Source organism: Procambarus clarkii, chromosome 73 (assembly GCF_040958095.1).
Source record: "Procambarus clarkii isolate CNS0578487 chromosome 73, FALCON_Pclarkii_2.0, whole genome shotgun sequence".
In the NCBI taxonomy this organism is placed as follows: domain Eukaryota; kingdom Metazoa; phylum Arthropoda; class Malacostraca; order Decapoda; family Cambaridae; genus Procambarus; species Procambarus clarkii.
The window spans coordinates 25,240,976-25,266,272 of NC_091222.1; the positions used below are offsets into that span (position 1 = coordinate 25,240,976).

At 43.4% G+C, this 25,297-nt stretch overlaps 1 protein-coding gene across 1 annotated transcript; it reads right to left on the bottom strand.

Annotated features, from left to right (window-relative positions):
* Window positions 1-16,927: 16,927 nt before the first annotated feature.
* LOC138356535 (uncharacterized) lies at window positions 16,928-22,063 on the bottom strand. The gene is made up of 2 exons (XM_069312712.1): window positions 17,625-22,063; window positions 16,928-17,130 (listed from the first exon to the last, which is right to left on the bottom strand). Exon 1 carries the CDS (start codon window positions 22,052-22,054, stop codon window positions 18,692-18,694), a length of 3,363 nt encoding a protein of 1,120 aa, XP_069168813.1. The 5' UTR covers window positions 22,055-22,063; the 3' UTR covers window positions 16,928-17,130; window positions 17,625-18,691.
* Between the last annotated feature and the right edge of the window lie 3,234 nt (window positions 22,064-25,297).

The window sequence follows — 25,297 nt, forward strand, 5'->3', positions numbered from 1 at the left end:
ACAGCACGCTGGACTTGTGATCCTGGGTTCGATCCCAGGCGCCGGCGAGAAACAATGGGCAGTGTTTCACCCTATGCCCCTGTTACCTAGCAGTAAAATAGGTACCTGGGTGTTAGTCAGCTGTCACGGGCTGCTTCCTGGGGGTGGAGGCCTGGTCGAGGACCGGGCCGCGGGGACACTGAAAGCCCCGAAATCATCTCAAGATAACTGGTGCACGAGCAAGAGGTGAAAGTTCAACATTTATCACAGAAAATCGCCCACATCCTGCAACACAGTATAAACAGATTAGAAATATCAGAACTCGCTTGTCTTGTACATTGTGCCTTCGTGAACTGCCTGGAAAATCACTTTCAGCGAGAGATGTAATAAACAGAAGCTGCTGAATCACTCTTAAACTGGCTCTCGAGCCAAACTTAATACATTTTCTGTGTGGTAGGGGTGAGGGAGAGTGGGAGGAGGAAGGAATGGATCAAGAGGATAGGGACGAGGGAATCAAGGGTGAGATTGGGGGATGGAGATACCCGGGTGCATATAAATACCCCTTTTATATACAATTAATAAAGATGTAGACCTGAAGATAGTGTATAGGGAAAATAGTGATGGTGTATAGTGATGATGGGGAGACAGGCAGGAAGATGGTGAGGATAGGGTGTGGACAGAGAGGTGGGGGTGTGGAAGCAATACTCTGGAGGGTGGTATGTGGAGAATGGAGAGGGCGTGTGGGCATGGCTTGGGTTCCAGGGAAACCCGGGTACTACCGGGTCAACCCGTTCTCGCACTTTCGTGTAGTCAATATTGACTTATTAAATACGTGCATATGTGACATACTAAACATACTAGTTTCCCTTGAAAAGCTTCATAGAAAACACCGACCTTATCTAACCTTCTTAGTATGTTAAGATAAGCATCTTATTGCTTCGTAATTACATTTATTACTTAACCTATTATAGGTATAGGTTAAGTAGGCTTTTCAAGGTAAACTAGTATGTTTAGTATGTCACATGTGCACATTTAATAAGTCAATATTGACTTATAAGAAAGTGCGAGAACGGGTTGACCGGGTACCAGCATGTACTATTAGTAGGTACCATGTACTAATACCCCCCCCCCCCCATGTACATAAAGTATGAGAGACCTATAACTCTGCCCTTGGAGGACATGCAATAGTCCACCAAGGACTGAATGGTAAATGTGTAATGAACATATCCTGGTCAGCCTCTGTATGTGAATGAAAACATCTGAGGGGAAAAAAAAAGTTCCTCTATCACCCCTCACCTGGTTCCCTCACTTAGGTAGATGCAGGTGAAGATCTATTATAAAAAGAATCCCTTATACTCCTGATACTGGCTTACCTGGCTTAAGGGAGCCGGTCGGCCGAGCGGACAGCACGCTGGACTTGTGATCCTGTGGTCCCGGGTTCGATCCCGGGCGCCGGCGAGAAACAATGGGCAGAGTTTCTTTCACCCTATGCCCCTGTTACCTAGCAGTAAAATAGGTACCTGGGTGTTAGTCAGCTGTCACGGGCTGCTTCCTGGGGGTGGAGGCCTGGTCGAGGACCGGGCCGCGGGGACACTAAAGCCCCCGAAATCATCTCAAGATAACCTCAAGATAACCTCAAGATAACCTACCTTTTCCCCCATACCTGCTAGGTTTCTCCTGCGACAGCTGGCCATGACTTTACACCCTTCAATACTGGAGTCAGATTCACGAAAGCACTTAGGCAAGCACTTACGAACGTGTACATCTTTCCTCAATCTTTGACGGCTTTGGTTACATTTATTAAACAGTTTACAAGCATGAAAACTTGCCAATCAACTGTTGTTATTGTTATAAACAGCCTCCTGGTGCTTCGGAGCTCATTAACTGTTTAATAATTGTAAACAAAGCCGCCAAAGATTGAGAACAGATGTACAGGTTCGTAAGTGCTTTCGTGAATCTGGCCCCAGCTCTCTACCTTTCCCAAGAAGGGATAGTAATCCTGTTTAGCACAGTCACTGCTCATGTTGTCCGTCACTGCTCATGTTGTCCGTCACTGCTCATGTTGTCCGTCACTCTGGTACGTGTTGGAACACCACCTATCCCGGCGTGGTGATGGTGCATGTGTAGCTGATGATGAGTTTAGTGGTGGTGATGATCCAGATGATGAGGTATACAGTAACGAGGCTGAAGATATGATGACCAGACCACACATTAAAAAATGGAGAAATGACGACGTTTTGGTTCATTCTTGGCCATTAGCAAGTCGTGTGGTGGTGATATCCAACCCGTTTTCGCACTTTCTTACAGTCAATATTGACTTATTTAATAAGTACATATGTAACATATTAATTTATTGTGAATATTTTAGTTTACCTTGAAAAGCTTCATAGAAAACACCAACCTTACCTAACCTTCTTAGTAAGTTAAGATAAGCATCTTATTGCTTCGTAATTACAATTATTACTTAACCTATTATAGGTATAGGTTAAGTAATAATTGTAATTACGAAGCAATAAGATGCTTATCTTAACATAATAATAAGATTAGGTAAGGTCGGTGTTTTCTATGAAGCTTTTCAAGGTAAACTAAAATATTGACAATAAATTAGTATGTCACATATGTACTTATTTAATAAGTCAATATTGGCTGTAAGACAGTACGAGAACGGGTTGTGATATCATGATGTACTGGACCACTAGCAAGTCTTGTGGTGGAGATATCATGAGGTCCTGGACCACTAGCAAGTCTTGTGGTGGAGATACCATGCTGTCCAGGCCCATTATCAAGCGATTATGATATTGAAGATGTAAAGGGTGATGTTAAGCTGCTGATGGCGTCTCCTGTGGTGCAGCTGCTAGTTATTCTGTTGGTGTTGTCGCTGGTGAACTTTCTAGTGGTGGTGCACAAGGAATTCATAATGAGATACATAAATGTGAAAATGATTGGAACAGGACGGGTATCGAACTTGTGTTCTGGGTTACCCTAGAGACGCGCCCTTATCCCATGGGTTAATGTTATTTAACCTAACCTTCCCAGTCAAGTAGGAGTCTGGAGTCATCGAATGAACGCCAACTCTGGTTTCAGAAATAAATGATTGCACTCCAACCTGTCCTCGACTCAAGTCCATTCCATCCAGCGGTCGACCCCACAGACGCAGTCATAAATTTTAACATGCTGTTCATTCAAAACAAGAATTTTCTCAAATATAAATTAATATTATAATAGCATATTGTGCATATATAGGCATAGGTTAGGTGTTTAGGTTCTGTTGGTGATTATTTGTAGTACGTGGGTGAAGCATTTACAGCGTTGTGGTTCGAACACAAGTCGTCAGTGAAACACTTGTTCCGGAAGTGTTCGAACGTCAGCAGTTGTGAGTCTTGTGTAAATCGCTTTTCATTCATAAACAGCTGAGGGTTTGGCGGGTGGATGGAATCACTTTTGGATCTTTGGAGGACGGGCTGTGCACTCTGATGTCAGTCCGAACTCATAAGGAAAGGCCAAAGACCATTCCATCCACCCGCCAAACCCGCTGTTTATGAATGAAAAACGGTTTACACACGACTCTGGACGTTCGAACACTTCCGGAACAAGTGCTTCACTGACGACTTGTGTTCGAACCACAACGCTATAAATGCTTCACCCACGTACTACAAATACAAATAATCGCCAACAGAACCTAAACACCTAACCTATCCTATGCCTATATATGCACAATATGCTAATATATAACAAAATTATTCTATATTTAAACAAAATTCTTTTGAATGAACAGTATGTTAAAATTTAAGAATGTTTCTTTGGGGTCGACCGCTGGATGGAATGGACTTGATCTGAGAACATGTTGCTTACGTAAATAAAAGTTTTTCCACCGAACACCATCTTCAAATACACAAGAAATTAACTATAACATGACATATCTACCAGAATATCATTGGAGAATATCATCTTGTACTTAATGTTGATATCGGCTTTAGGGAGCCGGTCGGCCGAGCGGACAGCACGCTGGGCTTGTGATCCTGTGGTCCTGGGTTCGATCCCAGGCGCCGGCGAGAAACAATGGGCAGAGTTTCTTTCACCCTATGCCCCTATTACCTAGCAGTAAAATAGGTACCTGGGTGTTAGTCAGCTGTCACGGGCTGTTTCCTGGGGGTGGAGGCCTTGTCGAGGACCGGGCCGCGGGGACACTAAAGCCCCGAAATCATCTCAAGATAACCTCAAGAAGGAGAATGGGGGATCGAGGGTGTCTGGGGCTACCCAAGACGCTGGTTCAGTGCCTCTTCTGCCCCCCAAATGATATTTGTCCTAGTTGAGGTGATTTGGCAATGTGATAACTTCTGTGTGTGATAATGAGGTTGATGAGACAATTAACTAGAGCCCCGAGGCGACTCGAACCCTCGACCAAAGTCCCTATCCAGCCGCAAACTCTACCACGGTACCATACTATGACGACCAAAACTGAACTGCATAATCTAAATGGGGCCTAACCAGAGCAAGACCTTTTACTTGGGTTGTACCACCCTGGCCATTGGTAAGTCACACGACCAGGGATTGTACTGAATGGACAGGAAGCCTTGAGGCCTCTGAGGACATTGTAAATATGACATATTACCCCCACAAGCACCCGGGTGGAGGTAGAGTAGTTCAATACCCAAAGTCCCAACATGAAATACATAAGAGAACTCACACTTGTTTAGCGTGATTTCTCTGTGTAAATTACGATGTTTTTAAGACATTGGTGATAGTGGTAATGTTGAAAATTAGGTTGACCAGACCACACACTAGAAGGTGAAGGGACGACGACGTTTCGGTCCGCCCTGGACCATTCTCAAGTCGATTGTGAGAATGGTCCAGGACGGACCGAAACGTCGTCGTCCCTTCACCTTCTAGTGTGTGGTCTGGTCAACATACTTTAGCCACGTTATTGTGACTCATCGCCTGCATTTTGATAATTACATTGGTGGTGATTGTGAGATTAGTGGTGATGGTGGTGATTGTGAGATTAGTGGTGATGGTGGTGATTGTGAGATTAGTGGTGATGGTGGTGATTGTGGTATTGTGGTGTACGTCTCACTGTGTCTAATGTTGCTGCCAGTGTCACCATGTATCATGGTGTTACATGTGTTGCTCTCAACCGTCTATCAACAGGTGTACAGGTTCCTGAGCCTATTGGGCTCTTATCATATCTATACTTGAAACTGTGTATGGAGTCAGCCTCCACCACATCACTTCCTAATGCATTCCATTTACTAACTACTCTGACACTGAAAAAGTTCTTTCTAACGGCTCTGTGGCTCATTTGGGTACTCAGTTTCCCCCTGTGTCCCCTTGTTCGCGTCCCACCCGTGTTAAACAGTTTATCCTTTTCTATCCTGTAAATTCCTCTGAGAATTTTGTAGGTAGTGATCATGTCTCTCCTTACTCTTCTGTCTTCCAGTGTCTTGAGGTGCATTTCCCGCAGCCTTTCCTCGTAACTCATGCCTCTTAGTTCTGGGACTAGTCTAGTGGCATACCTCTCAACTTTTTCCAGCTTCGTCTTGTGCTTGACAAGGTACGGGCTCCATGCTGGGGCTGCATACTCCAGGATTGGTATTACATATGTGGTGTACAAGATTCTAAATTACTCTTTACACGGGTTTGTGAAGGCAGTTCTGATGTTAGCCAGCCTCGCGTATGCCGCAGATGTTATTCTTATGTGGGCTTCAGGAGACAGGTTTGGCGTGATATCAAGTCCTAGATCTTTCTCTCTGTCCGTTTCATGAAGGACTTCGTCTCCCATTCGGTATCCTGTGTCTGGCCTCCTATTTCCACCGCCTAGTTTCATCACCTTACATTTACTCGGGCTGAACTTTAGTAGCCATTTGTTGGACCATTCACTCAGTCTGTCTAGGTCATCTTGTAGCCTCATACTGTCTTCCTCCGTCTTAATCCTCCTCATAATGTGTCAATGTGTCCAGTAATGTATCCACTCTTTGCCGTGTTCCGTGCTGAGCTGTTCTCTCTCGGCTCCCCGTTTGTACTCAGAATTATTCCCGTTATCTCCTTTTGCGCAGCTCCCCGTTGTCTCCTGTTGCTATTCTCGCCTGTTTCTGTTACTCTGACTAACGAGGTGCTCCACATGCACTGGTTATTTGGTCATTCATATTCTACGCACGTTACCACACGGCATGAAGGGCCATGCAGTGGCGTTAATTAAAAGGAATTATCGTGCAGTTTCTCTCCGTGTTCTAGTTAAGGCTAGAACTAGGTTACGAAGTAGAGCTAGGCTAGGTTAAGGGGGGGCCTCGTAGCCTGGTGGATAGCGCGCAGGACTCGTAATTCTGTGGCGCGGGTTCAATTCCCGCACGAGGCAGAAACAAATGGGCAAAGTTTCTCTCACCCTGAATGCCCCCTGTTACCTAGCAGTAAAATAGGTACCTGGGAGTTAGTCAGCTGTCACAGGCTGCTTCCTGGGGGTGGAGGCCTGGTCGAGGACCGGGCCGCGGGGACACTAAAGCCCCGAAATCATCTCAAGATAACCTCAAGATAAGGCTTGGGATTAAAGGTGGTGGTGGTGTGTGTTCTACGGGGCCTGCTGCTGCTGTTTCTGCTGTGGCCTGCTGCTGCTGTGGCCTGCGGCTGCTGTGGCCTGCTGCTGCTGTGGCCTGCTGCTGCTGTTTCTGCTGGGGCCTGCTGCTGCTGTTTCTGCTGGGGCCTGCTGCTGCTGTTTCTGCTGGGGCCTGCTGCTGCTGTTTCTGCTGGGGCCTGCTGCTGCTGTTTCTGCTGCTGCTGTGGCCTGCTGCTGCTGGGGCCTGCTGCTGCTGTTTCTGCTGGGGCCTGCTGCTGCTGTTTCTGCTGTGGCCTGCTGCTGCTGGGGCCTGCTGCTGCTGTTTCTGCTGTGGCCTGCTGCTGCTGTTTCTGCTGGGGCCTGCTGCTGCTGTTTCTGCTGGGGCCTGCTGCTGCTGTGGCCTGCTGCTGCTGTGGCCTGCTGCTGCTGTGGCCTGCTGTTTCTGCTGGGGCCTGCTGCTGCTGTTTCTGCTGGGGCCTGCTGCTGCTGTGGCCTGCTGCTGCTGTTTCTGCTGGGGCCTGCTGCTGCTGTTTCTGCTGTGGCCTGCTGCTGCTGTGGCCTTCTGCTGCTGTTTCTGCTGGGGCCTGCTGCTGCTGTTTCTGCTGGGGCCTGCTGCTGCTGCTGTTTTCTGCTGGGGCCTGCTGCTGCTGTGGCCTGCTGCTGCTGTGGCCTGCTGCTGCTGTTTCTGCTGTGGCCTGCTGCTGCTGTTTTCTGCTGGGGCCTGCTGCTGCTGTTTTCTGCTGTGGCCTGCTGCTGCTGTTTCTGCTGTGGCCTGCTGCTGCTGTTTCTGCTGGGGCCTGCTGCTGCTGTTTCTGCTGGGGCCTGTTGCTGCTGTTTCTGCTGTGGCCTGCTGCTGCTGTGGCCTGCTGCTGCTGTTTCTGCTGTGGCCTGCTGCTGCTGTTTCTGCTGCTGCTGCTGTTTCTCCTGCTGCTGTTTCTGCTGTAGGGGTTGTGTGTGTTGCTGCTTCGTCTGCTGCTACGTCTGCTGTAGGGGGCTTGTTTGTACTGCTCCTGCTGCTACTTCTGCTGTAGCTGTTACTGCTGTGGAGAGAGTTGTTTGATCGCTCCTGCTGCTACTTCTGATGCGCTGTTTCTGCTGTAGGGTTGTTTGGACTACTACTGCTTCGTCTGCTGCTGCGTCTGCTGTAGCTGTTACTAGTGTTTTTGTTCAAGCTGTTCTGTTTCTGCTCTTGCTGTTGTTACTGCTGATGTTGCTGCTTGTTATAATTTATGCTGTTAATTCTGCTGTTATTTCTGATATTTTTGCTGCTATTTCCGCTGTTCTTGCGTCTGCTACGAGTACTCACCTAGTTGTACTCACCTAGTTGTGCTTGAGGGGGTTGAGCTCTGGCTCTTTGGTCCCACCTCTCAACCGTCAATCAATTGGTGTACAGGTTCCAACTGGTGTACAGGTTCCTGAGCCTACTGGGCTCTATCATATCTACACTTGAAACTGTGTATGGAGTCAGCCTCCACCACATTACTGCCTAATGCATTCGATCTGTTAACTACTCTGACACTGAAAAAGTTCTGCCTAACGTCCCTGTGGCTCATGTGGGTACTCTATTTCCATCTGTGTCCCCTTGTTAGAGTACCCCCGTGTTAAACAATTTATCTTTATCTACTTTGTCGATTCCTCTTAGAATTTTGTAGGTAGTGATCATGTCTCTCCGAGCTCTATCTTCCAGCGATGTTAGGTTCATTTCATGCAGCCTTTCCTCATAACTCATGCCTCTTAGTTCTGGGACTAGCCTAGTGGCATATGTCTGAACTTTTTCCAGCTTCGTCTTGTGCTTGACAAGGTACGGGCTCCATGCTGGGGCCGCATACTCCAGGATTGGTCTTACATATGTGGTGTACAAGATTCTGAATGATTCCTTACACAGGTTCTGAAGGCAATTCTGATGTTAGCCAGCTTCGCATACACCGCTGATGTTAAAGAGTGAATGTGTATCAGGAGTGTGATATTGCTATCTTGAGATCATATTCTTGAGATGATTTCGGGGCTTTTTTTTTTTTAGTGTTCCCGCGGCCCGGTCCTCGACCAGGCCTCCACCCCCAGGAAGCAGCCCGTGACAGCTGACTAACTCCCAGGTACCTATTTACTGCTAGGTAACAGGGGCATTCAGGGTGAAAGAAACTTTGCCCATTTGTTTCTGCCTCGTGCGGGAATCGAACCCGCGCCACAGAATTACGAGTCCTGCGCGCTATCCACCAGGCTACGAGGCCCCCTGCTAGTGGCAAGTCATGCCCTTTTTTCTCCACTGGTGAGTTGTGGACCCTTCACCGTGGTGGACCGGAGACGTAATGTGGGTGATCTCGTCTCGGGTGATCTCGTCTTGGAAGATTCCAGCCGCTGTTCAAGTTTTTGTCCGGGTTAGGCAGAGGAAAGGGAGAGTGGTGCGCCTGGTCGTAAGATATGCCTGGAGGCAGCGGTGGCGGTTCAACCCGTCCTCTTAAAAATAACGTCACTTTTCGTATGCGCGCTATCTTGAGGTTATCTTAAGATGATTTCGGGGCTTTTTAGTGTCCCCGCGGCCCGGTCCTCGACCAGGCCTCCACCCCTCAGGAAGCAGCCCGTGACAGCTGGCTAACACCCAGGTACCTATTTTACTGCTAGGTAACAGGGGCATAGGGTGAAAGAAACTCTGCCCATTGATTCTCGCCGGCGCCTGGGATCGAACCCAGGATCACAAGTCCAGTGTGCTGTCCGCTCGGCCGACCGGCTCCCCTGGCTATGGCCAAATTTGGACGTAATTTGAAATGAAATCGACTCACAAAAGTGACGTACTGTTCCGTTTTCTGTTTGAGTCGTCCGGCTTACTCGGTAAGGTTAGAAGAGGAAACTTTCCATTAACGTTTTTCATACCGTTTTGAAACTTTATGAGAATTTCCTGCCCACCTAACCTATCCGAGGACCCTTAACTTACTGTTGTTGAAAAAAAAATCCCAAATTTATATTCATTTTTGTTTTCATTTTCAAATTACGTCCATATTCGGCCATACGGCCAAAAGCGACGTTCTTTTAAAGAGGACAGGTTGGTTGGGGTCGGAGGAGGTAGTGTAGTTGATGGAACTGAGGGTAAAGCAAACCCGTTCTCCTAATAGCACGTCGCATTTTGACGTATAATCTCACTAAGGCCAAAAATCGTCGTACTAGAAAAGGGAAGCGGCCGGCGAAAGTGACGTACTGTCCCGTTTTCTGTTTTGGGTCCTCTGGCAGGTTAGGATAAGCGCATTTTAGTACGTCAGTTTCTTGACGTTGTGAGACCTTAGGAGGACGGGATGTACTGGAGTTGAGGAGATTATAGTAGAGGTTAGTGGAACGTGGTGGAGATTCGAATCGGTGGTGATGCCAGTGAGGAAATGGAGAAGTTGACCAGACCACACACTAGAAGGTGAAGGGACGACGACGTTTCGGTCCGTCCTGGACCATTCTCAATCGACTTGAGAATGGTCCAGGACGGACCGAAACGTCGTCGTCCCTTCACCTTCTAGTGTGTGGTCTGGACAACATACTTGAGCCACGTTATTGTGACTCCTCGCCTGCAAATGGAGAAGTTCTCAAGGAGTTTGTGAAGGTGGAAGGACCCCATCCAGGGGTTTAGAAAGGGAAACAGTGAATGTAGAGCGATGGTGAGTGACTCCCCGACAAGAGTGGAGTGATATTATTTTGTGGAAGTAAAAGTGGCATGACCAAAAAAAAAAAAAACCCACGAACCTATTAACGTACGCGTGAAAAAGCTTAAAAATTGAATAGTGAATTGAAAATAAAAGTAACAGAGGATTCAACCCGTTCTCGCACTTGCTTAGTCAATATTGGCTTATTTAATATGTGCATATGTGACATACTAATTGATTGTGAATATTTTAGTTTACCTTGAAAAGCTTCATAGAAAACACCGACCTCACCTAACCTTCTTAGATTGTTAAGATAAGCATCTTATTGCTTCGTAATTACAATTATTAGCTCCCCTACCGTTGATAGGTTAAGTAATAATTGTAAATAAGATGCTTATCTTAGCATACTAAGAAGGTTAGGTGAGGTCGGTATTTTCTATGAAGCTTTTCAAGGTAAACTAAAATATCCACAATCAATTAGTATGTCACATATGCACTTATTAAATAACCCAATATTGACAGTAAGCAAGTGCGAGAACGGGTCGAGTTCTGTGGGTAAAGTAGTTAAGAGAGTGATAGTTCTCCTAATTTGTAATGACACTATCCAGGGAGGCAATGATGGTGTCAAGTGAAGTGTTTCTCACCATTATCCCATAAATTGGATCATATCGACGGCTTCACTATTATTTTAAACCTGGCGAGGCGTCAGAAGCCGGATGGTGAAGTATGCTGGTCCAGAATATTATTTATATGTTATATAATATAATGTATGTTATTTGTATAATGTAATGTATGTTATTTGTATAATGTAATGTATGTTATTTGTATAATGTAATGTATGTTATTTGTATAATGTAATGTATGTTATTTGTATAATGTAATGTATGTTATTTGTATAATGTACATTTGTATAATGTACATTATTTGTATAATGTACATTATTTGTATAATGTACATTATTTGTATAATGTACATTATTTGTATAATGTACATTATTTGTATAATGTAATGTACATTATTTTTATAATGTACGTGATTTATATAATGTAATGCACTTGATTTATATAATGTAATGTACAAGATTTATATAATGTACAAGATTTATATAATGTACCTCACTATCGCTCCTTAATGTTGATCTCATTATTGTGACCGGGTCATTATAACGTGATATACTCACTATAATGTGACACACATTAACTTTCCCATCCATATACGGTGATTCACCGTATATAATGACAATTTATTTAGGAACATACATAGTTACAGAGTTACAGTACAAACATTGATTTAAAGATAGAGGTAGTACATATAGTACCGAGTCCGGCAACCAGGAGGCCTGGTCGACGACCGGGCCGCGGGGACGCTAAGCCCCGGAAGCACCTCAAAGTACCTAAAGCCACTAGTACGTATACCGTTTCTGGCATATACTTTTACTCACCCGTAAAGTGCTCTAAAGCTTGTAATTTGAGTCAATCACTTTGTACCTTGAGGTTACCTTGAGGTGCTTCCGGGGCTTAGTGTCCCCGCGGCCCGGTCGTCGACCAGGCCTCTAAGCACTAACAATAGTGTGCCGTAATACGATTTACCTCAATTTGAAGATTGAGCCTTTCACTAAGACTTGACTACTGTGATAAAATCCCGGAAATGGAAGAAAATGCAAAATGGCGATGTTGTGTATTCGGACGCTGCAAAGGCTTCTGATGAATGTGGTTTGAGATAGACTACTAAATGAGGTGAGAAGAAGTAACAGGTAAAGGAGGGAGAGAGATATTCATGTCAAAATAGAATGTTAAGACCGAGTCTTTCAAGTAAACTTAAGTCTGAGCTCTGTAAAGACTTTCAAAAACTTCTTGTAACTTCTTCTTGGCGCGGGTTCGATTCCCGCACGAGGCAGAAACAAATGGGCAAAGTTTCTTTCACCCTGAATGCCCCTGTTACCTAGCAGTAAATAGGTACCTGGGAGTTAGTCAGCTGTCACGGGCTGCTTCCTGGGGGTGGAGGCCTGGTCGAGGACCGGGCCGCGGGGACACTAAAGCCCCGAAATCATCTCAAGATAACCTCAAGATAACCTATGACATTGTGCCATTTCATTTTCTCATTCGTATATCGGGTGTAGACATGAATATACATCACGTTGTCATGTCAGCCCTTACAGACGATACACATATTAGAATGAAAATTACTTCGATAGAAAACTTTGAAAAGCTACAAGTTGATCTCAGTAAAATCCTAGACAAGGGAGCCGGTCGGCCGAGCGGACAGCACTCGGGACTTGTGATCCTGTGGTCCCGGGTTCAATCCCAGGCGCCGGCGAGAAACAATGGGCAGAGTTTCTTTCACCCTATGCCCCTATTACCTAGCATTAAAATAGGTACCTGGGTGTTAGTCAGCTGTCACGGGCTGCTTCCTGGGGGTGGAGGTCTGGTCGAGGACCGGGCCGCGGGGACGCTAAAAGCCCCGAAATCATCTCAAGATAACCTCAAGATAAGGCAATTTAAAATTTATAAAAATAGTAAATTTCTGATATTTAGATATGGTAAAAATATTATAAGACTTAAATGAAATACTGGATACGAGAAAACATCCGATATTGTCATAGACGGAAAATAATATGCAGAGAATCTGGAAATTATAATGTTAGATGACCTAATATTTAGTGAACACAACATATCAAAAAACGGCAAAAGGCAGGGTACCTGGTTACCTGATACCTGATACCTGGTTACCTGATACCTGATACCTGGTTACCTGATACCTGATACCTGGTTAGGTTAGGTACCTGCCCTGGAAACACAAACCGAAACTGTCTCTATTTTCCGCTTGTTACAACTTGTAATAAAGTTGTTACATCTTGGCTTAACGTGTTTATGACGTATTAGAACGTTGTTACAACTTGCTATATTGGTTGTTATAACTGGTTAGGAGGTGTTAAAACTTGTTCGAACGTTGTACCAACGTCGTAGTTTCGCTGTGTGTTTGGCGGGTGATACCTGGTTTGGGTGATAGGATTGACTACGAGACCCTTGAAATCCTGGGATTTCTCTTCAATGTTTATACTTTTCCAATTCACTTCTGCTTCTCCACTTCGAGTATTGGTCAACCCTCAACTCCCTTCCCAAAGCAGGAGAGAAATCTGACTTAGAATGATTTCAAGGTACACTTACACACGACTAGAAACGGTAAAGCCCCTTAATTATTGGAACCATCTCGGAGCACTCAAAATGAGGCGACGAAAGAGGTGATTCTATGTATATATGTAATATATACATAGTTATTAAATGGTGTTGCGAAGCCGTCTTTCAATAAACCTCTTTTGCCTATCAAGAGTCATACTAACCCATTTTGTATCGTGTAAGACAGATCAAGGATTAGTTTGGTAGCCATAGAGAGAAGACATTATGTCTATTTTGAAATAGGTTCATATACTCAGATCCTCAAGGATAGCATTGTCGGCTGTTTTTCCAATAGGAAAGTTCCCTTGTCGCCAAACGTGTTAACTCTGAAAGTTCAGTTTCCTCCAAAGGTATTTTCTCTGATAGTTCCGTTGTCACCAAAAGTTCCGAAAGCGGAGATTAACTGGGGAATATAAAACGTAAAATAGAACTCAAAATTACGAGGAAGAAAGTTTTCTGTCAAAAGCGGCGTCATTCGCCGTGAAAACATTTGCGAAACATTCCCGTCAAATAAGGCAGCACGCGACGATTGGGCCGTAGTGAGAGGTCGGTCAGGAAGCAATACATATTTACCATTGTCACAGGGAAATAGAAAATCAAATTGCCAGCGAACAAAAAATAGCTTCATTTTCTGTCATTCATTCTGTCATTAGGTTATTAACGTGGCCGGTGGACCCTACATAGTGGCTCGCAATCGGCCTTTCACTACCACCACGAGCGGCCATTTCACTACCACCACGAGCGGCCATTTCACTACCACCACGAGCGGCCATTTCACTACCACCACGAGCGGCCATTTCACTACCACCACGAGCGGCCATTTCACTACCACCACGAGCGGCCATTTCACTACCACCACGAGCGGCCATTTCACTACCACCACGAGCGGCCATTTCACTACCACCACGAGCGGCCATTTCACTACCACCACGAGCGGCCATTTCACTACCACCACGAGCGGCCATTTCACTACCACCACGAGCGGCCATTTCACTACCACCACGAGCGGCCATTTCACTACCACCACGAGCGGCCATTTCACTACCACCACGAGCGGCCATTTCACTACCACCACGAGCGGCCATTTCACTACCACCACGAGCGGCCATTTCACTACCACCACGAGCGGCCATTTCACTACCACCACGAGCGGCCATTTCACTACCACCACGAGCGGCCATTTCACTACCACCACGAGCGGCCATTTCACTACCACCACGAGCGGCCATTTCACTACCACCACGAGCGGCCATTTCACTACCACCACGAGCGGCCATTTCACTACCACCACGAGCGGCCATTTCACTTCCGGAAATTGAGAAATAAGTTTATTGAGGTAAAATACACACAAAGGGATGAGGTAGCTCAAGCTATTCTCACTTCCGGAAGGAAAGTTAAGCGTCAAATCCCGTTTTGAAACCTTACTGCAGCTTTGGATAGTCTTATCTGGACGGTAGAGCGACGGTCTGGCTTCATGCAGGTCGGCGTTCAATCCCCGATCGTCCATAAGTGCTTGGGTACCATTCCTTTTCCCTCGTTCCATCCCAAATCCTGACCCCTTCCCAGTGCTATATAGTCGTAATGGTTTGGTGGTTTCCCCCTGATAGTTCCCTTTGCATAGTCTAATCCTTTGCTGATTATCAGTCTCTTAAGGATTTCTTGAAGAGGTAGATAGGGATTTCCCGGTGGTGGGGGGAGAGGGGAGGATTTCTTGCCGGGGTGCCATTGGGGTTGTAGGAGATTAGAGGAAAGGGGAAGAAGGGGAAGGGGTAGTACAACCACCCCTTGTGGTGGGAGGAGTATGGTGGTGTTCGCTATCTCTTAACTACGGCATCTTCGAGATCACGGGAAAGCAATCCTACATCCCACCTCACCTGTCATAGGTATATAGGAGGTTCCTTTATAATATATATATATATATATATATATATATATATATATATATATATATATATATATATATATATATATATATATATATATATATATATATATATATATATATATATATATATATATATATATATATATATATATAATTATAAATAAAGTATTAGAATGTAGGCCAGAGGGTAGGGGCTAACCTCACTCAGATTTGCAGGGTAAATGGTCTGGGGTACAGGACGAACATAGGCCGGCGGGTGTTGGCCTAAATTAAGTGCTTTAAGGAGTATATAGCCTGTAAATCACCCATGCTTGCATGGAGGGCGGGGAGAAAGAACAAATGTGTGAGCTGGGTATAAGACCATGTTCACAAGGGCTACATCATCCTACCCCACCCACTCCAAGGGCTGTCAGCCTACCCCACCCACTCCAAGGGCTGTCATCCTACCCCACCCACTCCAAGGGCTGTCAGCCTACCCCACCCACTCCAAGGGCTGTCATCCTACCCCACCCACTCCAAGGGCTATCAGCCTACCCCACCCACTCCAAGGGCTGTCATCCTACCCCACCCACTCCAAGGGCTGTCATCCTACCCCACCCACTCCAAGGGCTGTCATCCTACCCCACCCACTCCAAGGGCTGTCATCCTACCCCACCCACTCCAAGGGCTGTCATCCTACCCCACCCACTCCAAGGGCTGTCATCCTACCCCACCCACTCCAAGGGCTGTCATCCTACCCCACCCACTCCAAGGGCTGTCATCCTACCCCACCCACTCCAAGGGCTGTCATCCTACCCCACCCACTCCAAGGGCTGTCAGCCTACCCCACCCACTCCAAGGGCTGTCATCCTACCCCACCCACTCCAAGGGCTATCAGCCTACCCCACCCACTCCAAGGGCTGTCATCCTACCCCACCCACTCCAAGGGCTGTCATCCTACCCCACCCACTCCAAGGGCTGTCATCCTACCCCACCCACTCCAAGGGCTGTCATCCTACCCCACCCACTCCAAGGGCTGTCATCCTACCCCACCCACTCCAAGGGCTGTCATCCTACCCCACCCACTCCAAGGGCTGTCATCCTACCCCACCCACTCCAAGGGCTGTCATCCTACCCCACCCACTCCAAGGGCTGTCATCCTACCCACCCACTCCAAGGGCTGTCATCCTACCCCACCCACTCCAAGGGCTGTCATCCTACCCCACCCACTCCAAGGGCTGTCATCCTGCCTATATGCTCACGAAAACCTATCATCCTATATACCTTCTCCAAACACCACCAACCAATCAACGATGAGCCGAGTATGTACTCAGTAAACTGTTGACTTTAGAACATCCCTTGTACCACGGTAATTACATCCCCCCACTTTGTGTAATTACACCCCCTTTGGGCCAGAGTGGACTGCTCATGGTCAGAGGTGATTGTGCACTCTGACCAAAGACACGACTACCCCCCCCCCTTCAAGGTCTTGAGTGTATATAAGACTATTGAGTGCAGATGGGTTAAATTAACATCCTGTGGGAATGTGATTGGGTTAATGTGTCAATATGGCTCTTCTCAGACTGATGGTGTGAGGAGAGAGAGAACGCTTCGTTTAATAAATACCATCTTGAGGTTATCTTGAGATGATTTCGGGGCTTTAGTGTCCCCGCGGCCCGGTCCTCGACCAGGGCTCCACCCCCAGGAAGCAGCCCGTGACAGCTGACTAACACCCAGGTGTGGGAAAAACCTGCTGGGATTGATATAAGAGGAGACTACCAGGGACTTGTACTGAACTAAATTAAAAATTACTGTCTGCAAATTAATTCAATTAAAATCTCTAGCTAGGGTTGTAAATCCTAAATCCTCTTTTCCTAATGACAGACTGTGGGCTGTAAGGGACAGGTGGGGTGAATGACTATGTTGATAGAAGTTCCAATCCACCTGTAGACAGGGATCTCACATCAGCTTGTATTTTATACAAGGATAAGATTTGATAAATTCAGTTATCTGACTGAACACTGGCTCTGTTTAAATCAGAGATTTAAACATACATAGTCTAACCTAGTACCATAACTTAACAGCCAATAGATTCTTATACTATAAACAACAAATTAATTGTAAAAGTATAAATAAATGACCTTAAATGGAGTCTTAATACTATTAACTTAGTACTAGAAATTATATTCAATTAAATGAACTTATATGATAACTTATAAATAACTAAGCAAGCAATTGATAACTTAATTTATATATTCAAATATATATGCAGACATATTCACTTTATACAGTTAGCTTGACTGAATCTCTTCCAAGACTGTGGACACTTGTGAGGTTTTTACTTATTGAGGCTGAATTCTTTTCTGACAGAATGGACACTCATGAGGTTCAGTGCTTGGATAAGATTCACAGCTACACTACAATTTTAATAAACTTACTGAAATGTGAGGCTTAGCCTCGCTTTTTAACCAACAGACAGATTTATAGGATATTAAAGTTACACAAGCATACAATTGGCCAATCATACACCAAATAACCCTCAATATACTTCTCTGCCAGTCGGGGTGCCTGTCTGACAAGTTTGCCAGACTGATTAACTCTCCCTTGTTGAGTTTAGGCACGATATTTTGCTACAGCGTTGCTGTATGATGATCTGGTAGCGTTGCTACGTGATTATCCTGCAGTTGCAGAAGAATGATTCGAGATAAAAGTTTATGAATGAAGGTGGAGGAAACCGTGTCACTGATCTCCACTATACACTCTATTTTATGTGAATGTTCACGGATTTTCCTTGTAGATATTGTCCAGGTACTCCCCCAGTTCTAGAGAGTATTCACTGGCGATAAAAATGTTAGATAAGGTGTCCTTGAGCTGGTAATGTTCGCTAAGGATCAGTCACTTGTTCACTCATTTGTAAACAAACGCGGAGTGCCTCGAGGCATCGTCGTGGGCGCTTCTCGCCCCCCGAGAGCCTTCCCCCTCTCCCTTGAGAGGTAGCTTGCAATGAATATTGATTGATTATTTTTACAGTCTAGACTTATTATTGAAATAAGATGTGATTATAATATAATTAGATATAAGATTTAAAGATTATAAGTAGTATTTGAAAGTACCACTGAATCTTATTAAGGATTCGATTTTTAATCCTACCGGATGTTGAATCAATGTTCCAATAGTTTTTTAATTAAGAAGTCCTTCTAGAAGCTTCTGGATCCTTGAGAGATCATGTACAAAGTCACGTAGGCATCAAAAGGGCCCCTGTTGCGTACGTGTTCATGGTGCCATTGTCATCCAGGATCAAGCTATATAATGAATCTTTAAAGATTCATTATATGATTTTGATACATTTTAGATATGATTTTGATATGATTTAGATATGATATAGAAATTATACATTTCTTAGATGATTATTAGATATGGTGGGTAAAAATTTCCCACATCTTCCAGAGGGAGAGAACTGGCACAGAGTCCAATACTTAGGACAATAGTAACCATATGTATTTATTTACTCTCCATTGGATTGATAATACAAGTGCAAATTTTGCTTGCACTTTTGTGCTGCTGTCCGTTGTGGACGATTGTGTCTGTTAGGAGTCTGTGGGTCTTGTGGAGTTAGAGTCTCTTGAGGTCTCTCAGGATCTAACTGCAGCTGGCTCACTGATTCCATGTGGATGAGTTTGTCCAATGTCTTCAGGGAAGTTGTTCCTTTAGACAGGATTTTGACTATTCTCAAAATCCCCTGACTATCTGGATGGACTGAGACAACTTTACCTAATGGCCAGTCAGCCCTAGGGCCATCACTGTCTACCAAGACAATATCGCCAGATTGGAGATTAGCTATATTATGTGGGACATTGGCCCCATAGTGATGTTCTCGTAGAGATGTAAGATATTCTTTTGTCCAAACATCATTCCATTTTTGGATTATGCTGGACAGATGCTTATACCCCTGAACCAACTCGCTCTGACCCACATATGAGGGATCTCTGATCTCATCATCCACTAGAGATGGTACTGGAGTCAGAAGTCTTCCATACATTAGGTGGGCAGGACTTAATGGCTCATGTTGAGTAGGATCCTCAGACAAGTAAGTCAACGGCCGGTTATTCACCCTTGATTCTATTTCCGTGATTACTGTCTGGAGCTCTTGAAGATTGATTTTCTGACGGTGTAGAGATTTTCTCAAGGATCTTTTTACAGTTCCTATTAACCGTTCATAAAATCCTCCGTGCCATGGGGCTCTCGGAGGGATAAATTTCCATCTGCAATGACGCTGTTCCAGTGTGGAAGTAACTGCAGGATGGGAACAGATTTCCCGTAGACATGCTTCTCCAGCTACCAAGTTTGCTCCGTTATCTGAAATCATCAGCTTAGGGCATGATCGGCGTGCTGCGAATCTGCGGAAAGCTTGAATAAATGATTGAGCAGTCATATCGGGTGTTACCTCTAGATGTACTGCCCTGGTGGTAGCACAGGTGAACAGACAGATGTATGCCTTGATAGGTTGCTTATCTGCAGTCCCTGTTAGATATATTGCTCCTGTATAATCTACTCCTGTCGTTTCGAAAGGTTGTAGATGGACCACTCGTTCCTTTGGCAGGGGTGGTGGCCCTGGATAAGAGCAAGTTCTTGCATCGTACCTGCGGCATATCATGCAATTCTTTAAGATTGATTTGACTGACTGTCTTCCCTGAGGAATCCAGTACTGCTGTCTGATTTGTGTGAGTGTGTCTAACACTCCTCCATGTTTGATGATTTGTTGATGTGTATGCAACACAATCAACCTTGTGATCCAATGATTTTTTGGTAAAAGCCATGGATGCACGGTATCTAGATTGATATCTGCGTGTTTAAGTCTCCCTCCACAACGCAGAATGTTGTGATTTTCTTGGTCTATCCACAGACCGAGATTGTGTTTTAACTTATGCGGAAGATTTTCATAGTTATTCCCATAAGTTTCTCTCTGGGCTTGTCTTACCCAATAGATAAGTGCATCAGGAAAAGTGTATTTTATACCTTTTTTCCTGAGATAATGAAACACGTTCTGTGTTACATTGATTAATTTGATGAGCGAGGAGTAACGAGTACAATCCAAGACTGATATTTGAGCTTGCTGCCTAGTGGTAGTTATGGTTTGTGTCGTAATGACGTGTGGCTTTTGTTCAGGCCAACTACCATTCACTAACCATCGAGGCCCATGAAACCAAATATCTGTCTTTGCAAACTGTTTAAATGTCATACCTCTTGATAAGAGATCAGCTGGATTATCCTTTGTTGGTACATGCAACAATTGAAAGCCTGCGGAAATTTCTTTAATTTCCGAGACGCGATTTTTTACATATGGAGTTGGACAGTTGTCGTTTCGTACCCATTGTAAGACAGCTTCATTGTCAGACCATATAATGACATCTTTGATGTTCATGGTAGACAAGACTTGTTTGATATGCACTGCTAAGCGTGTTCCAGTTAGCAGTGCTGTTAGTTCCATCTGAGGCAAAGTCCTCCTTTTTAATGGAGCGACTCTGGCCTTAGAGGTGATAAGATATGATTGATTAGAAGTCACTAAGTAAGCACAAGCTCCAAAAGCTTTGGCTGACGAGTCTGCGAATACATGTAGTGATACTTCCTCATTTTCCTCGACTATGTGTCTCGGAAAGATTATCTTTTCAACTAAAGTTTGTTCTTGAGCCACTTCCATCCAAGCTTTTTGTAACTGGATTGGTAGTGGATCATCCCAACCAACCTTAGCTTTCCATGCTTCTTGCACTAATAAACGCCACTTGATAGTCAAAGGATTTAGTAGACCAAGTGGGTCGAATACTTTGCTAACTTGTGAAAGCAAATCCCTTTTTGTAGTGATGATGTAATTTACTGGCACAGATTTGATCGATATTGTGTCCGAGATTAAATCCCAATCCATACCTAACACTTTTTGTGATTCTGGTACGTGATATTCAGGGTAATCTCTTGCTATTTGATTATTCAATGTTGCATTATTAGAGGCCCAAGATTGTAGTGGCATGTTGGCACCTTGTAGCTCCTTGTTGGCCTCTTGATATAATTGTAACAGTTCAGTAGTACTGTTAACTGTCCCTTGAAAATTATCTACATATAGATTTTGACTGATTTCAGTCTTACAGGGACTTGATGATTTCTTCAGATGAGTATCTAGAGTTGCTTGCAACAGAAATGGACTGCTTGTCGCGCCGAAAAGAACTGAAGAGAATCTGAAAGTCACTACAGGACTATTGACATCTTCTGGGTTCTCTACCCATAGAAACTTAGTGAAGTCTCTATCTTCTTCCTGCAAGCCCACTCTGAGAAAGGCCTTACTTATATCTGCTGAATACGCATATTTGTTAAGTCTAAACTTCAACAGTATGTCATACAATTTCTGAGTTAGACTTGGACCTGTTTGCAAACAATCATTTAGACTGGTTCCTTGGGGTCCAGATTTAGAGCTACAATTAAAAACTATCCGTAAAGGAGTCGTTTTTGATTCTCTCATTACAGCCATGTGTGGTAAAAAATGGCCTATTTGCGTATTGTCATGTTTCACGACTTCGATGAATTTATTCTTTAATTGTTGAGCAATAATCTCATGATAGAGTTTTAAATGCTCAGGCCTTTTTCTTAGCTTTGCTAGTTGAGATTTAAATTGACTATAAGCCATGTGATAATTGGTAGGTAAGGTTTTATGGTTGATTTTCCATGGTAGCCTTACCCAGTACTGTCCATCATTGTACTGTACAGTTTCTAAGTATTGATTGTATGCACAGACATCATCAGGACTTGGTTGTTCAGGAATTATTCCTATGGCATCAAGTTCCCACAATTGAGGTACAGATTCCAATCCATCATCAATCATGTGGGGGATTTTAAGTGGTGACTGTTCTTTGCCTAGTCATGCCACTATTACAGTTTCTGTATGATGTGATTTTTCAGGAGTTGAAGGTTCAAGATCTAGTATAGGTCCTGTCATCAATATGCCTCCTGCTGATTTGAGTATATTCATACCCATAGATTCTTCTGATCCCAGAATGAATCGATGATAGTAGTCAGCTCCAATCAGGATTCCGATATCTCCTATGTAGTCAGAATCAAGCAGAGGATCTGCTAATTGTATTCCTTTTTCTTTTAGGAATTTAATTGTGGCTGTCAGACCAGTCACTCCCATTTCAGTAGGAATTTTATCAACTACTATGGCTTCTACTGTCCTTTGGGATGTACCTAGACAGACATTGAGTTTTACTACTGCAAAGGTTCTACGACCAGAATTAGTAAAAAACCCTGATATGGATGTAGATACTTGCTTTGAAGATTTAAGTTGTAAATCTTCTGCCATCTTTTTACTGATAAAGGTTTTCTGTGACCCTTGATCAAAAAAGCCTCTAGTTGGAATACAAATTCCTTGATTGCATAGTTCTAGCTGTGCAGTAGGCAATATGGCTGCTGTAACAATTTCTGTATCCAAGTCGTTGACATTGCTCATTACTGTACAGAATTGTACGGCTGTTGTGGTATTATCATCTTTGGGCTTTGCCTGAGATGCAGGTTGATTATTGGAAGTCTGTGATCTGGATTGAGTGTTAATATCACTACAGAGTGCTGTGTGATGTACACTTTTATGACAATATTGGCAGTTCTGCAATTGAGTGATACACTCACTTGTATCGTGCTTCCGTAGACAACGGATGCACCTGTTCAGAGATTTCAGTCGATCGATTCGACTGGCACGGCCTACATAAACTGTGCATTGATAAATGGTATGTGCTTCTTGACAGAATAAACATTTTGGGGCACTTGTAGCTCCTTTTGTCTTATCTGTCTTAGGAGCTTGGTTTCCTACAGTTCTGTTAACTGTGGGGGATATAGCATAAGAGCCAACATTATTCTGTTTCCACTTTGCAGAAGAGGAGTTTTGTTGCCTTGATTTTTGACTGCCATTCTGGACATTTTTGCTTTTGTCCGTGGATTCACCTTTGGGGATTTTTTCTTGAGATCTAAGTTTTCCTCGGCTTCGTAATCTTTGTACGTAAGCTCGAAGTCCATCAAAGATTTGGCTTTGTGATAAGATGTTGTTACAAGTATGTAAAACTTGTAGGTAAGTAATTACATGCAAGTAGGTCATACAAGCATGTAACACTTGTACTCCTCCAAGGATTTCCTTAAAGGATGAATTGTATCTGTAATAATGTGTATCTACATTATTCATGATGTGATGAAGCATTTTGCTTTTTCTTTTTTCTCGGCTTTGCCTTTTCTATTAAGTAAGTCTCTTTGAGATGCTTGATTAACTTCAGATTTTCTGAGGCTGCTTTCACTCCAGTGAAAGCATGAGATTAGGTGATCAAGACTTTATTCTTGGATTAAGATAGTTATCTTAGATGGATGATAATATTTGTATTGACATTGTCAATGTGTTGTTAGCCTTTCAGATTGCGATGTGAGATTAAGATTGGTCTTAATCCCCAATTGTAGACTATTGTAGTCAAGTGATGATGACATTTGTCTATCACCTGATTTAAATGGTCTGTAGGCTGTAGATTCAAGTGATTTTTTTAGACACTTTGTGTCCTTTTCTTTTCTGTTTCAGCTGCAGGTGGAATACTGTTAGTCATTTTGACCTTTTCCGAGTTTCGGAGATTCCGAGATTTTTCTCTTTTTTCTGATAAATATGTATGATGTTAATGTATTTTGATAAATGAGCTTTCCTGTCTACTTAGGTAATGATTCCAAAGATCGTCCTTCATTTCCTCCCTGGAATCTGGTTGTAGCAGGTGTTCAATTATCAAAAGTACTGTAATAATTTGATTTGTGACCCGAATGCACGAATGCACCAAGTTGGTAAATCTTGTAATAATTTTTTAAAAATAGTAAATGGCACTATTTTTGCAAAGTTATTACAAAATCTGTTACCATAATAATTGTTAGATAAAATACAGTAGAATGTCTACTGGTTTTACCTGGAATAGGGTATGATATAGTTAATTATAGTTAGATTGTAAGGAATGCTCTTACAGTGATGATAACACTTTTTTAAAGAATATTATGTAATGAGCAGCTCTGAAAATCAGTAGATTAGAGATAATGCTAGATAATACACTTAAATATATATGTAATGTTACCACAATGAGGTAGATAATTGATATTTATGATTAAGATGCAGTTGTGTCTGTGACACTGATATAATTAAGTACTGTGGTTTCTTAACACAAAACAATATCAGATTGTTATGAATGCTTACTAGTTAATGGATATGGTGGCTTAAGCCACTGCAAACTATTTGTTTACTTAGATATATAGCTATGATAAATATTGGCTGATAGCTAGGTTAGGCTAGAATATGTAAGAATTATTCCAATGCAAAATCAAGAAGTTTCTTATGTATTTGGCATTGAAATATTCGGTAAACGAATGATCATAAATATCTAGGTACAAAAGACCATTATTATCTAGGTTCGAAGGACCATTAATGTGGGAAAAACCTGCTGGGATTGATATAAGAGGAGACTACCAGGGACTTGTACTGAACTAAATTAAAAATTACTGTCTGCAAATTAATTCAATTAAAATCTCTAGCTAGGGTTGTAAATCCTAAATCCTCTTTTCCTAATGACAGACTGTGGGCTGTAAGGGACAGGTGGGGTGAATGACTATGTTGATAGAAGTTCCAATCCACCTGTAGACAGGGATCTCACATCAGCTTGTATTTTATACAAGGATAAGATTTGATAAATTCAGTTATCTGACTGAACACTGGCTCTGTTTAAATCAGAGATTTAAACATACATAGTCTAACCTAGTACCATAACTTAACAGCCAATAGATTCTTATACTATAAACAACAAATTAATTGTAAAAGTATAAATAAATGACCTTAAATGGAGTCTTAATACTATTAACTTAGTACTAGAAATTATATTCAATTAAATGAACTTATATGATAACTTATAAATAACTAAGCAAGCAATTGATAACTTAATTTATATATTCAAATATATATGCAGACATATTCACTTTATACAGTTAGCTTGACTGAATCTCTTCCAAGACTGTGGACACTTGTGAGGTTTTTACTTATTGAGGCTGAATTCTTTTCTGACAGAAT

Excerpts from the sequence above, each read along its gene's own strand:
- LOC138356535 (XM_069312712.1), bottom strand. The coding sequence starts at position 22,054 with ATGATTGATGATGGATTGGAATCTGTACCTCAATTGTGGGAACTTGAT.